Source organism: Pipistrellus kuhlii, unplaced genomic scaffold (genome assembly GCF_014108245.1).
Source record: "Pipistrellus kuhlii isolate mPipKuh1 unplaced genomic scaffold, mPipKuh1.p scaffold_m20_p_1, whole genome shotgun sequence".
NCBI lineage: Eukaryota > Metazoa > Chordata > Mammalia > Chiroptera > Vespertilionidae > Pipistrellus > Pipistrellus kuhlii.
The window spans coordinates 137432899-137446469 of record NW_023425404.1 but is presented as its reverse complement, the minus strand read 5'-3'; the positions used below and the strand labels follow the sequence as shown (position 1 = coordinate 137446469).

General features: G+C 35.2%; 1 protein-coding gene across 1 annotated transcript in view; it reads right to left on the bottom strand.

Moving 5' to 3' along the window:
* Positions 1 to 3276: 3276 nt before the first annotated feature.
* Positions 3277 to 13571, bottom strand: part of EIF4E (eukaryotic translation initiation factor 4E) — a 43493-nt gene continuing 33198 nt past the window's right edge. Inside the window, exons 3-7 of the mRNA XM_036410939.2 lie at positions 13372 to 13467; positions 11174 to 11237; positions 9875 to 9988; positions 6323 to 6462; positions 3277 to 4367 (exon numbers count right to left, since the gene is read on the bottom strand). Of these exons, the coding sequence (XP_036266832.1) occupies positions 4253 to 4367; positions 6323 to 6462; positions 9875 to 9988; positions 11174 to 11237; positions 13372 to 13467 (529 nt within the window). The 3' untranslated portion in view covers positions 3277 to 4252. The remainder of the gene's footprint in view (positions 4368 to 6322; positions 6463 to 9874; positions 9989 to 11173; positions 11238 to 13371; positions 13468 to 13571) is intronic.

Genomic DNA, 13571 nt, shown 5'->3' with positions numbered 1-13571 from the left:
TTAGTCAAACATTAAAGAAAAACAAACAAACAGTATTTTGGGAAGATGGCCAGAGAAAGGATTGCTATCTATAAATCCATAACAATGCAGATTATAAAACCATTTAAAACGTTTCATCATGCTTAGAGTATGTTAAATGAAATGGTGATATTTTTAAAAAGTGCAACCACGTAACCAAAAATGAGCCACACAACTTTACTTGGAAAACCTTATGGAGTTCAGTAATATAAAGGAGAAATTAAGTCTCAAAGAAGCTATAATTTGCATGTATTTAGCTGAATCTTCCCATAATGTGACGATCCGTTTAGACTCAATGCCAGAACTGGGTCTTCAGAGCCAACAAATTGGGTTTATATTTACCCCTAGACTACTAATCTGCAGTACTATAAACTCTAAAACTTCTACTTTCATTACAAAACTATTTGTAGAACCTTATGAATAGATTTATTTATTTTGAATATACGCCTGCTTTAAAAGCTTAGAGCAGAGGCCAGTCCATTGTGTTTTCTGCTCAGCACCTAGAACACAGTAAATAGAGGTACTCAATATAATTTTTTTTGGAGGAAAAGTAGGAACATAAAGTGTATGTGAATGCAAAACTATGAGGAGTTATAAGTTCTAAAGTAAAAGAGGCAAAATTAAGATGTGAAAATTGGTTCCTCTCTGTTGGAAAAAAGTCACATGACTGCATACCCACAATTTCATTTTTACTTCCAGCAATGAAAGGAATAGTTACAGAATTGAACATCTAAAACTACTGTGGTACTAGGAAGGTAGCCCAACATCTACTTTGCAATTCATAGTAAGCAGGATATCACAGAATATTACTGAAAGATGCTACAGATTAGGACTGAAGTTTTGACACCAAGTCCTTTAGTTATGAGAAAAATGAGGAATGGAGAGAGAACACAGTTGCCTTAGGGAATAATGGCCAAATGAGCTGGGTTTCACTACTGAGGAAACCAATCTAAGAGTAGCATTTCTCAAACAAATTACATTGTCAAAATCATACTTTTGTAAAATATCATTTTTTAAAGTCTCTAAGAAAAATTATCAATATTTCAATATCTGAGCAATATTGATTATATGTTTCTAAACACTTTCATTTTCTATATTAGTTCAGAAACACTGGATAGCACTGACCTACAGTTTTGTTTTAATGTCAATCTGACCTAAAATCTTGCATTTGGATAGTCTGAATCTGAAAAAATTCAGTTTTGTCTACACAAAAATGAAGACAACCCAGACAATTAAAGTAGCAGAGACTTGTCATTAACTTGTTTTAATTTTGAAACATAAGTGATTTAAGTAAATTAAAATTCTTTTAAAATGTAAACGTTAGTTATTTAGGAGTCTCAACTGCTATCAACCTGAAAATTTTGCTTTATTTTGTCACTTATCTTAGAATAGGATATAGATACAAAAACTGTTTATGAAAATTTTCACTTAACCTACAAACCCCTGTATCTGTCCCTATTTCTCAAAATTCCCCCAAGTGATTAGTTGACTGCTAACTGCGTGAGCCAGGGAGATTCTCAATCCATAGTAAATTTAATTACCAAAGGAAGATTAAATGTTCATACATCTGGCCTATAAATTGACTACAATTGGGTACAATAGGATCTACACTATTGCGAGTATAATGTAATTTACAGGGTGTCTGGAACCAAATTTCCAGACTTAAGCCCACACTTTGCAATTTACAAGCTGTAGAATAACTTAAATCCCATATTCATCTGAAAAATGGGGATAACAGCAGCTAATTATTATTTAGGTTAAAGTGCATGTAAAGTGCTTAGAACACTGCCTGGCAGATAGTACTATATAAGCATTGTAGTTATTTAATTCTTACATACTATGCCTCAAATCCTTTGGTAGAATTTGGATTAGCAATTAAATTTATATTTCACATCCCTACAATGAATTAATATTCATCTGTTAAAGATTATTTTAATTCTATTATGAAAATATATTCATTTATAATATTATGTTGGAGAGGGAGGAAAACGTTAAAAAATCATAGTTTAACCTTATGTTTAGAAAAGATACTAATGAAGTTATGAAAAGTTGCACATTGCTGTAATACTTTAAGTGGCATTTGCAAGTGACTCGGATAGTTTGCCATAATTCCCCAATGGGGGAAAAAAAATTAAAATAGACTGATTCTACAATAGCAAATCAAATACTTTAAGTCAGAGCTTTTAAAAATTTGGAATTGTTCCTCCAATCCTGAAAACAGATGCTTCTTAAATGGACTGCATCTTAGAAGAGCATTCATATTTAATAGATATGCTAACTCCAATTCCACCAATTGACACCACCACCACCACTTTTACGCAAGCTCTTGAAGTGATCACAAACAACTACACATTACCAACAGGCAATAAATCACCTTAATCACTCAAGATTAAGCAGCAGATATTAGGTACAATAAATTGAGATTATAAACACATGACAGTATTTCTAGAACAGTGAATAAGAGTTGTAATATTGAGAGGACTCAGATTAGGTAGCCTGTGGTTCCCTTAAAACTGTTTTAAAAGTCTTTAATGAAGTCAATACTATTAATTTCATGTTTATTTTATAAAGGATTTTTGTCAAGCTTTTTCATTTTCAGTTAAAAATAAATTTTCTTCTCAACTAATGATTTTCATTCTACCTAGTTTGGCTTAAGTTGTCTAGTATAGCCATATTTCATTTCATGGGATATGAAATCTATTAATTATATATTATAGGCAACGTGTTTTCAAATTTGCTTTCAAATGATGCCTACAAAGAGTAGATCAAATTTTCAAGTTTACATAAAACCATACTACACCAACTTACCAATATATATCTTATTCCATTCTATCTAAACAGTAGCACTAACAAAATTCTTCATACATATGCCCCACCACCTGTACTTCCCTATAATACTTACAAAAGAACATCTCAATTCAGCAATCAAGTTTTACAACTACTATCCTACCAAACAAATGGTGCTGCAACAAGATCACAATTCTCAGGAGTTATAACATGTTAATAGTACATAATTTACCTAAGATGGAAGAACTGTGCCTTTTTCATAAAACACAGATGGCCACATTGATTTAATTTAATATATATGCTACCTATTCAATTTATTAAAAATAGTAATAAACATAATTGAACTAGTGCTCCAAACTTATGCTGTTCACGTAAAAGACACTACAGAAGACACAGTAGAGACTGGCTTGCAATAAGAATTACAAATTCCTTCTACAGAGATGGAGAAATAAAAGGACAAATCTAGTTGTCTAAAAGACAATTCACTGTACACATTTTATTTACAGTTTTGTACACTGTCTTAATATGAATGGGACCGCTTTTCTACTTGAGCCATTTTTTAACCAAAGCAAAAATAACCTAAGTAATACAAATTGTTAAAATACAGCATAAAGATACAAAACAGACATACTAATTCTAATTAGGAATGTAATTATGATGTTACATTTTTTATAATCCACAATTATGTTTAGGAAATCACACAAACATAGATCACTGATTTGAATGAAATGCATAAATTTGTAGCAAAGCTTTGTAGTTACAAAAAAACAAAAAATTACCAAAGAATGCCCAAAATTAATGTTTATTCCACCTTTGTGTCATATTCCTGGATCCTTCACCAATATTACATGAGGGGGAAAAACAAAAGCAAAACAAATGAAAAAGTGAAATCAGAATCACTAATGTCATCAAGTAGGGAAACAAATAAATTAAAATCTAGCAGCCACCAGCAAGAGTACAGCAAAGACAATGCTGTAAAAAGAAACAAAGAAAATTGCTAGAAAACTGTATGCATACTCTTTCAAACCAGCAAAATATGTTCCTGCATACAATGGAACATAAACAGAATTCTTTTCCTGTAAGGTGTAGAAATGCGAGTTCTTTTTTAACATTGTGGATGGGTAAAATATGTTTGTAATAATAATTCTTCTAAGCTATTACAGAGTGGGCCAGAAACACATTAATGGATTCTGGGGATGATGTGTACTGTAATTCTTTGATTGGGTAAGTGGACATTCTAGCCAAAAAAAAAAAAAAAAAAAAAAAAAAAAGATGAACACAGAAGTACAAGACAAAGGTGAATGAGACTTCTCTTATATCTTTGCAACATTTAGATGGAAATCAAATTTAAATGCAGTCCACTCTGCTTTTGAAGAGGCTTTGGTTCAGCTCCCAAATCTCGATTGCTTGACGCAGTCTCCTATGAGAATACTCAGAAGGTGTCTTCTTAAACAACAAACCTATTTTTAGTGGTGGAGCCGCTCTTAGTAGCTGTGTCTGCATGGGACTGATAACCAATCACTATCTTTGGAGGAAGTCCTAACCTTTCCTTGTATACCCTCCTATAAGAAAAAGAAAAGTGGCCATTAATTTTTATTCATGCACACATCAAATTAAATATTGTTATTTATTCTTTAAAAAAAAAAAAAAAAATTACCTACCCTAGAGAGTGAAAAAGGAAATTGCATACCCTTATCCTTTTAGCAAAATTCATTCTTCATTTTCACAATAATCTTGATTAATCTACTTAACCAATATTTGAGTCTACTATGTATCAGGTACTGTGATAATTATTAATAGATCAATAATAAGCACAAAAGGGACAGTCCCTGGGCATGGTATTTATAGTATTTAATTACTTACAAACAAATAATCACAAATACACATGATGAAGCTAACACAGTGTAATTAAAATAAAAAATAAAATTACATGAACATGTTTTTACATTTTCTGGTCTAAAGTGCTACAATTTTACATACAAAACATAGTAAATACTATATATTACTGCACAATTACATTTACTATACCTACTACATATTGCACAGACAAAAACTGAAGGCAATTTATGTTATCTTCTGGACGATCTAGAACACCCATGATTTCTGCCTTATATACTAACTCTATAATCTAACTCTCAGTAAGACGTGCCACTATTTTAAGAACAAAATGTGTTTTGTGCCAAAGAGAGTTAAGTATAGGGGCTGTGTTACTATATTAGGTGCTAATATCATCTGTGAAATTATAGAAATTTCCCCTTTAAAAGTTATAAGGTCAAAAGTATAATGACAAGAGAATGAAGTACATCTTGAAGGCTGAGGAACAAAAATAAAGCTGTGGCTACAACTAAAAGCGTAAGTGAGTAAAAGAGATAAAGGTGACAAGGAAAATAGATCTTTAAGGAAAAAAAATCAAAATTTCAAAAATAAGCACCAAAATTAAATTAAATACTCCAATATGACACTAAGACAGTTTTACTTTGTACTCCACTCTCCAGAAGATTTCAATACCTTCCCTTGCTGAAGATATCTGATAACAATTTTATGATAACTAAGTCATAACCATTATCATCAGATTTACATTATGACACAATACAACCCTTTCAATTATACTAAATCATTAAAAATGCCAGAAAACAGGAGCACTTAAACACACAACTGGGACAGGTTAAAAAATAAAAAATAAAAAACAAGAAGAAAAATTCTATCTGTAGAAAAGTCAAATTATAAAGATTTCAAATCTCTGACACAAATAAAAAATTTTCTGGGGAAAGAAATTCACATTTAATTTCTTTAACTTGTTTTCAAAGATATATAAAACTCCCACAATTAAGTTTTGATGCTGACAGGAAAATGATAAATATGACAAATCAACAATCATCTCCTCTCTTATAGAAACCTATAGAACAAAACCTGGAGCATGCCCATACCTTTTATTTAATTCAGAAGGATTCAGAGAATTAAAAAATCACAAAAGGCAAACCAAATATTTTATGACCCATGGCTAATACCTAATTTTAACACAAAGTTTAAAATCAAATCTTTCTAATTTAAATGTAGTAAGAAGAAAATCCTAGTTAACTGACTGATGTTTGAAAGAAAAAAAATGAAGACAGGCAATTTTTACAAAGAATAATATTAGGCGCTTTTCACCAAAAAAAGATTAAAGCTTAGACATGTGGGTTTTAAATATGGGCAAAACCAAGATAGTGTCACTTAAATTTCAATACAAACTCTATGTATAATGTACACACAAGCACAAAATATACGTATAATATCCACCAATTCTCATTGCATTATTATAAGGATTATACTCTTAGTACAATTTTAAAGTAGAAAAATTTATATCCTCATTGATAAATTAATATACTACATGCCAAAGTAGACAAAAGTTTTCATGAAAACAATACAAGGAAAATAATGATCTACAAATACAAGTATTTGTAAAGCTCCAAATAAAACTATCCTCTTTTTGATTATCTAAGTATTTTAAAAGAAATACACAAAGAGCAAAACTTACCCTATATGTGTAACAGCATCTCTGTTTTCACATTCAGTAGTCCATATTGCTATCTTATCACCCTTAGCTCTAACATTAACAACGGCTCCACATACATCATCACTGTAGTCATCAAAAGATTCTCCAATAAGGCACAGCAGCTTAAAAACAAAACCCAATCCCAATTACATCCAATTGATTCAAAATGGGTTATTCTACTGCAAATGTCTCATTATTTGTATACATACAAAAAAATAGGTTTAAATTGGAGTTGACTTTTTGAATGTCTACATTATATTTGTTTTAATGTTTTTATTTGTTCCTTTATTTCTTTGGTTAATATCAAGAACATTAATAGTCATTTTAAATTTCTCAGCAGTCTTAGCTGGTTTGGCTCAGTGGATAGTGACTGAGGACTGGAGGGTCCTGGGTTCAATTCCAGTCAAGGGTACATGCCTGGGTCACAGACTTGATCTCCAAAAGGGGGTGTCCGGGAGGCAGCCAATCAATGATTTTCTCTCATCATTGGTGCTTAAATTAATATTAATAAGATAACTTTTATAGGGGTCCTGATGGTATATAGGACCCCTATAAAAGTTATCTTATTAATATTAATTTACTGTGCTGCTTATTGTTTTTCATGAACACTTTATAATGTTTAATTGTAGTAAATAACATAAAAAATTAACCATTTCAGTCATTATTGTGTACAGTTCTGTGACATTAAATATATTCACACACGCGGTGCAACCATTAATACCATCTATTTCTAGAACTTTTGTCATCTTGCAAACTAAAACAACTTTTCAATATAGAAATCTAAAATGGTATTTACTGATAATCTCTCCCTTCTTTTAAAAAAACAAAACAGACAAATAAAACAAAAGAAAAAATTCCCTCACTGGTCTGGCTAACTGGTCAGAGATGGGCCCCTGAACTGAAAGGGGGCATGGGGGACCCCATACCTCAGTTGCAAACTCCATCCATCCTGGCCCTGGTTGGGGAGCATGAAGGCAACCAATCAATGCGTCTCTATCACATCAATGTTTATGTCTCTACCCCTCCCCCCAGCCTGAACCCTTGCAATCCAGGACCACTGGCTCCTAATGACTCGCCTGACTGCCTACTTGGTCGGCCAAAACCACCTCTGCCTCATGCTCCTGCCACCACATCGTCATCTGGAAGGTCATTGGCTATCCAACCTAATTAGCATATCTTGCCTTTTATTATTATAGAATACTGTTTCACTTAAGTGCTAACTATAAACCAGACAATGTACCAAGTGCTAGAGATATAAGAAAGACTATGATTCCTTCTCCTAAAAATGTGGGGTTTAGAACCTCTCACTATAAATAATGTCTATTATCTCATCCTATCTAATAAAAAAGTAATATGCAAATTAACCATCACTCTGCTATACCCACAAGCCACACCCACCAGCCAATTAGGAGTGTGTATGCAAATTTGGCTGTGGCCATGGAGCTAGCAGAAGGCTTGGGTTTCCCTGGCAATGGAGGAAGCCAAGCTTTCCGCACACCCTGGAGAGCCCTGAACTCCACAAAGTTTCAACTACAGAAGATAAATAAATCCCAACAAAAATGGCTTTCCCCACTGAGCGAACAAGAGGCTTGGCTCCACTCAAGGTTACTAAGTTTCAATTAAAGAAGATAAATAAATCCCAGATCCCAGGGCCTCTGCTTGGGGGGTGGGGGTGGGTGTGTGTGCGTGCGTGGGGGGCAAGGGGGGTCAGGGCTGCAAACCACCACAGACCCCTCACCCAGGCTAGCCCACACCCCAAGGGAACCCCTACCCTGATCTGGGACATCCTTCAGGGCAAACCAGATGACCCCCACCTGTGCACCAGGCCTTATATCTAATAAAAGAATAATATGCAGATTGACCATCACTCTAACACACAAGATCAAGATAGCTGCCCCCATGTGGTCAAAGATCCAGCCCCCATGTGGACACAGGGGATGGCAGTTGGAGGGACCAGACCTGCAAGGGAGAGCAGTTGTGGGCAATCAGGCCAGTCGGGGAGGACAATTGGGAGGGACCAGGCCTGCAAGAGAGGGCAGCTGAGGGCGATCAAGCCTGCAAGGGAAGGAAGTTAGGGGTGACCAGGCAGCAGAGGAGGGAAGTTGGGGGCGACTGGGCCTTCAGGGAAGGGCAGTTGGGGAGGACCCAGGCCTGCAGGGGAGCAGTTAGGCATCAATCAGGCTGGCAGGGGAGTGGTTAGGGGGTTATCAGGCTGGCATGCAGAAGCAGTTAGGAGCAATCAGGAAGGCAGGCAGGCAAGCAGTTGGGAGCCAACAGTCCTGGATTGTGAGAGGAATGTCCAACAGCCCGGTAGGATTGGGCCTAAACAGGCAGTCAGACATCCCTCGAGGGATCCCAGATTTGAGAGTGCACGCTGGGGGACAAACACCCACATGCACAAATTTTGTGCACCGAGCCTCTAGTCCTATGTAATAAAAGGCTAATATGCAAATCAACCTAACAGCTAAATGACCAATGTCTATGACACACTGACTACCAGGAGCAGACGCTCAATGCAGCTGTCCCTGGTGGTCATAGCCCTCCCACAGGGGGAGCACCGCTTAGCCAGAAGCCCTGAGCCAGGCTCACAGCTGGCAAGCGCAGCAGTGGTGGCAGGAGCCTCTCCTGCCTCCACAGCAGCACTAAGGAGGGTTCCCGGGCTGCAAGAGAGCACAGGCTGGGCTGAGGGAGCCCTCCTGAGTGCATAAATTTTTGCACCGGGCCTCTAGTATTTCACATATATACTATAGGTCCGATGTACAAAATTCATGAAAGGGGTTCAGCCCTTGCAGTCCCAGCTACCACCACCCTCTGCAGGGCAATAGATCACAGAGCCTAACCCCCACCTCCCACTGATTGCCCTGCAGAGGGTGGTGGTGGCTAGCTGGGGCCTCGGGCCTAAGCCATCTGTCTTTAGCACTAGGAGAAGCTCCCGCCACCACCACTGCACTTGCCAGCTGTGAGCCCAGCTTCTGGCTGAGCAGTGCTCCTCCTGTGGGAGTGCACTAACCACCAGGGGGCAGGCAGCTCTTGTGTTGGACCCTTCAGTTGACTTGCATATTAACCTTTTATTATATAGGCTATATATATGAATATGAATATGAATATGAATATGAATATGAATGAAACCAACAATTACAGGTTATATTACAACAAACAAAACTGAATGATGAAACTACAATCTTATTGTTTGTCTCATTGATCTACAAAGTTTAGTATACAAAACAATACTCTGAGAGAGTTGTAAAGACTTACATTATACAAAATGTGAGGTCCTAGGATTTTGGAGTTGATGTAATCATCAGAATGAGTTTTTTGAGGAAGGTCAGATCAATTGCCAATCACCTGGTATTTGATTTGTAATGTGGTAGAAAGTTTCAATGTGCTAGTATGTAAAACATACAAACTCACATGATAGAACAAAATTAATTGCTGGCTTAGATTTTCTAGAGTAGGCATTCTTATATTCTCTTTAAGTAACTAATGTAAATTAGATGTAGTATTCCAAACTGTTTTATACTTTTAAAACCTTACTGTCTCTAGCCAAAAGCGATCGAGGTCACTTCGTCTCTGCTGTTTGTTCAACGTAATTAGCCATCGTCCTCCTCGTTTGTTTTTCTCATCTTCCCACATAGGTTTAATACCATCCTACAATGTTAGAAGACGACAATATTGTTACTTTAAGAGATCATTTCTAGAAACAGCAAGCAATATCCTGCCAACATTTAACCTGATTCCCCATGAATGATGTAGTGAAATAAAAGCATACAGGATTTAATGCCAGAGGCATGGGATTGCAGAATTGAGAATCTTGACTTAGGGATTTATTAGCTATTAAATCTTGTGTTTCATTTACCGTATTTTTCGGACCATAAGACGCTCCGGAGCATAAGATGCACCAGTTTTTAGAGAAGGGAAATGAAGAAAAAAAGATTCTGAAACAAATAGTGTCCTAAAATATTTTATGTGCATTAAAACCCAACATCACAGTCATAAACACATGTAATCAACTCTGTAAAGTAAACAGCAGCATTTAGAACCATTTTAGAGCCGGGCAAGTACACAGAGACCACACAGAGCCGGGCAAGTAAAAAAACTTTTTTTTTAAAGTATATGTGTAGGCTATATTTGGACCATAAGACGCAGGGACTTTTCCCCCCCACTTCTGGGGAGAAAAAAGTGCGTCTTATGGTCCGAAAAATATGGTAATTTGAAGGTTCCTAAACATTCTGAGTATTGTACCTTCTCAAAGGTACATACACTTCTCTATCTAGAAGATATAAGCAAAATTTATGTACAACTTATGCAATATCAGAGAATTAATGAATGTCATATCCTACCATCTGACAAAATCCATTTGTAAATATATCAGGACCCACATACCCCATGTTAAGAATTCCTGACACACAGGGATTTAAAGTACACCATAGGAAATCTAGCCAATAATTTTGTAATAACTACGTACAATGCCAGGTGGGTAGACCTAAAATTAATACTAAATAATACTGAATGTAAATTATAATTGAAAAAAAAAATTCTGACAAAGTTTGGACTTCAATCTACTCAAGTATATAAAAAGATTGAATTGGATGATCAAAGCTCTCTTTGAAATCAATCACAGAATGTGCCCACAAAGAGTGTTCTTAATTTCAATTATTTATATTAAAACAGGACACAATATATTTATGCTAAGCCTAGTAAAGCTATTTAATTTTTCTCCAAGCATCAGATCATTTCCTATTCCTAAGTTTGTGGCAAGATTTCTTAATGAATATCTGAATGGTCCAGTCTTGTAATATACATATAAATGAAATCATCAATGAAGCATCATACCTTGAAGAGTGAGTAGTCACAGCCAGGCATTAAATTACTAGATAACTGGATATGGTTGTACAGACTAGGTAAAAGAAAGACAGTTATAAACAAACAATAGTAATGTAAAGCATAGATGCTTATGTAACATTTAGAAAATATGATTAAAAAAATCAAAAGTTTGTGTTCACTTGTTTTTCTATAGATTCAATTTCTGAAATGCACCAAACAGATCTTAATAATGGTCAGTTCAAGACTCAATATACGATTATTTAAGAAAATATTTTTAATTTTATTCTGACTATGTTTTGATGCATACATATGTGTGTATATATAGCAAACTGAGAATAGAGGTATGAGGTGCCTTTAAGTAAATGAAAAAAATTGAGGCTAATGAGCAATTTTAAATATACAAATCAAGAGAAAGCAAGATGAACTTCTTGACAATCAGCATTGTATGACTGAAATAAACCACCATCATCATTCTTAAAGGTATCCAAGAGTAGGACGGACCAGTGGCCACGAAGCACCACAGACTGTTACTAGTCAGTGAGCACATAATCATTTGGAGAGCTTTAAAACACAAATAAGACACCAGTTCCAAGCCCTATTCCTTGGGATTTTAACTTGGGATTTTATCTTAATGATGGATGAGAAACCTGGAATCTATATTTCTAAACTATTCCCCAAATATCAATGAAAGAGAATAATATTTGGGGTGACTTAAATATCCACTAGTCTGAAGGTAAAAGGCTAAAGAGGAAAACAGTTATAAAATATGAAACAGAGTAAAAATGTAGAAATCATGATAGACCATGGACGATATAACTGACCCATTCTCTTGTGTATTTTAACCCAGCCTATGAGTATTTTAAACAGTTTTGAGGAAGACTAGCATCCTTTGGATCACATTCCACAGAGTAACATGCAAACCCAATTTGGGTGAAACAATGTAAGACCAAGTAATAAGGTTTCTTGAGTTGTTGAGCCTAATGAATTAATCGTTCCAAACCCTCAAACAATTCTGTTTTAACCTTTCTTATATATAGTACATGTATATTATACTCTATAAACACTTTTTAAAAGGACATAAAATGTAAATGAAAATTTAACAATTATAAGTATCAACAAAAGGAAAAAAATATTCACAGCACAATATTCTGAGATCTTAACAGTGGTATGCAGACTCAGATTCGTGTATTCTTTCCTTTGTCACCTGAGAGATGAGTGACTGATTATACTGCTATCAGCATAAACAGGTTGTCAGGTTGAGAAGCAATCTGTTCAAGATGGGAGACATTCTAGAAACTAGATTCCACCGTATTTTATTTGAAGTATGCACAGGTTTATGACCCCCAATCTTAACTTTTGCTAAATCTAAAACAAAATCTCAAAAAAAATCTTCAACTATTTTTGGAAGTTAGCACATTTATAAATAATCTTCACAGATACTGTCATTCTTTGACAAATCCTGAGTATTTAGCAATTTAGCCTTTGAAATCTAAGAATTCTTTTTATTGATTGATTTTTTAGAAGGGGGGAGATTTGTTGTTCCACTTTATTTTTTTATTTTTATTTATTTTTTTATTTATTTTTGGAGGAGGGGGTATGCCCTTGACCGGAATTGAACCCAGGACCCTTTGGTCTGCAGGCTGATTCTCTATCTACTGAGCCAAACCAGCTAGGGCTTGTTCCATTTATTTATGCACTCATTGGTTGCTTCTTGTATGTGCCCTGACTGGAACTGAATTTGCAACCTTAGCATATGAAGATGACATTCTAACCAACTGAGCTACCCGGCCAGGGCCTCATAATTCTTATAACAAGAAATCACAGATGTTACAATCAAATAATTTACAGAAATGAAGATCTAATAACAAAGCGCTGGAATACCCAAGTATGGGGCATATGTATCCAGGCATCCAGAAAGGGGACAAGTTCCAACAAGTTGTCAGAAGTTCTAGGAGTAGTAAAGCAAAGGATCTCTCAAAACAAATAATAAAAAACATGGAAGTGTAAAAGATGACAAGACTGAAGCATTCTAAAACTGATAAGGAATAATCACCAATTCAAACAGTTATGAGGAGATAGACAAACAAAAAGGTAGTGGTATAAATGAATATTTATTAACTTTTCACTTTAACCTTCATTTTGTAAATGTGACTTAAAATTATATACTAATAAAACAACAAACATCCTAAAATGAATGGGTTACTTACGCCCAAAAGTCTTCAACAGTATCAAACTCAGAGATCAGTCGAAGGTTTGCTTGCCAAGTTTTGCTTTTATCATTTTTAAAAAACCAGAGTGCCCATCTAAAAATAAAAAGTCAGTGTCAAAAATGGCAGTTTTACATCCTTGTTCATCGCACCATTATTCACAATAGCCAAAAAAGGGAAGCATTACAAGTGTCCATTGA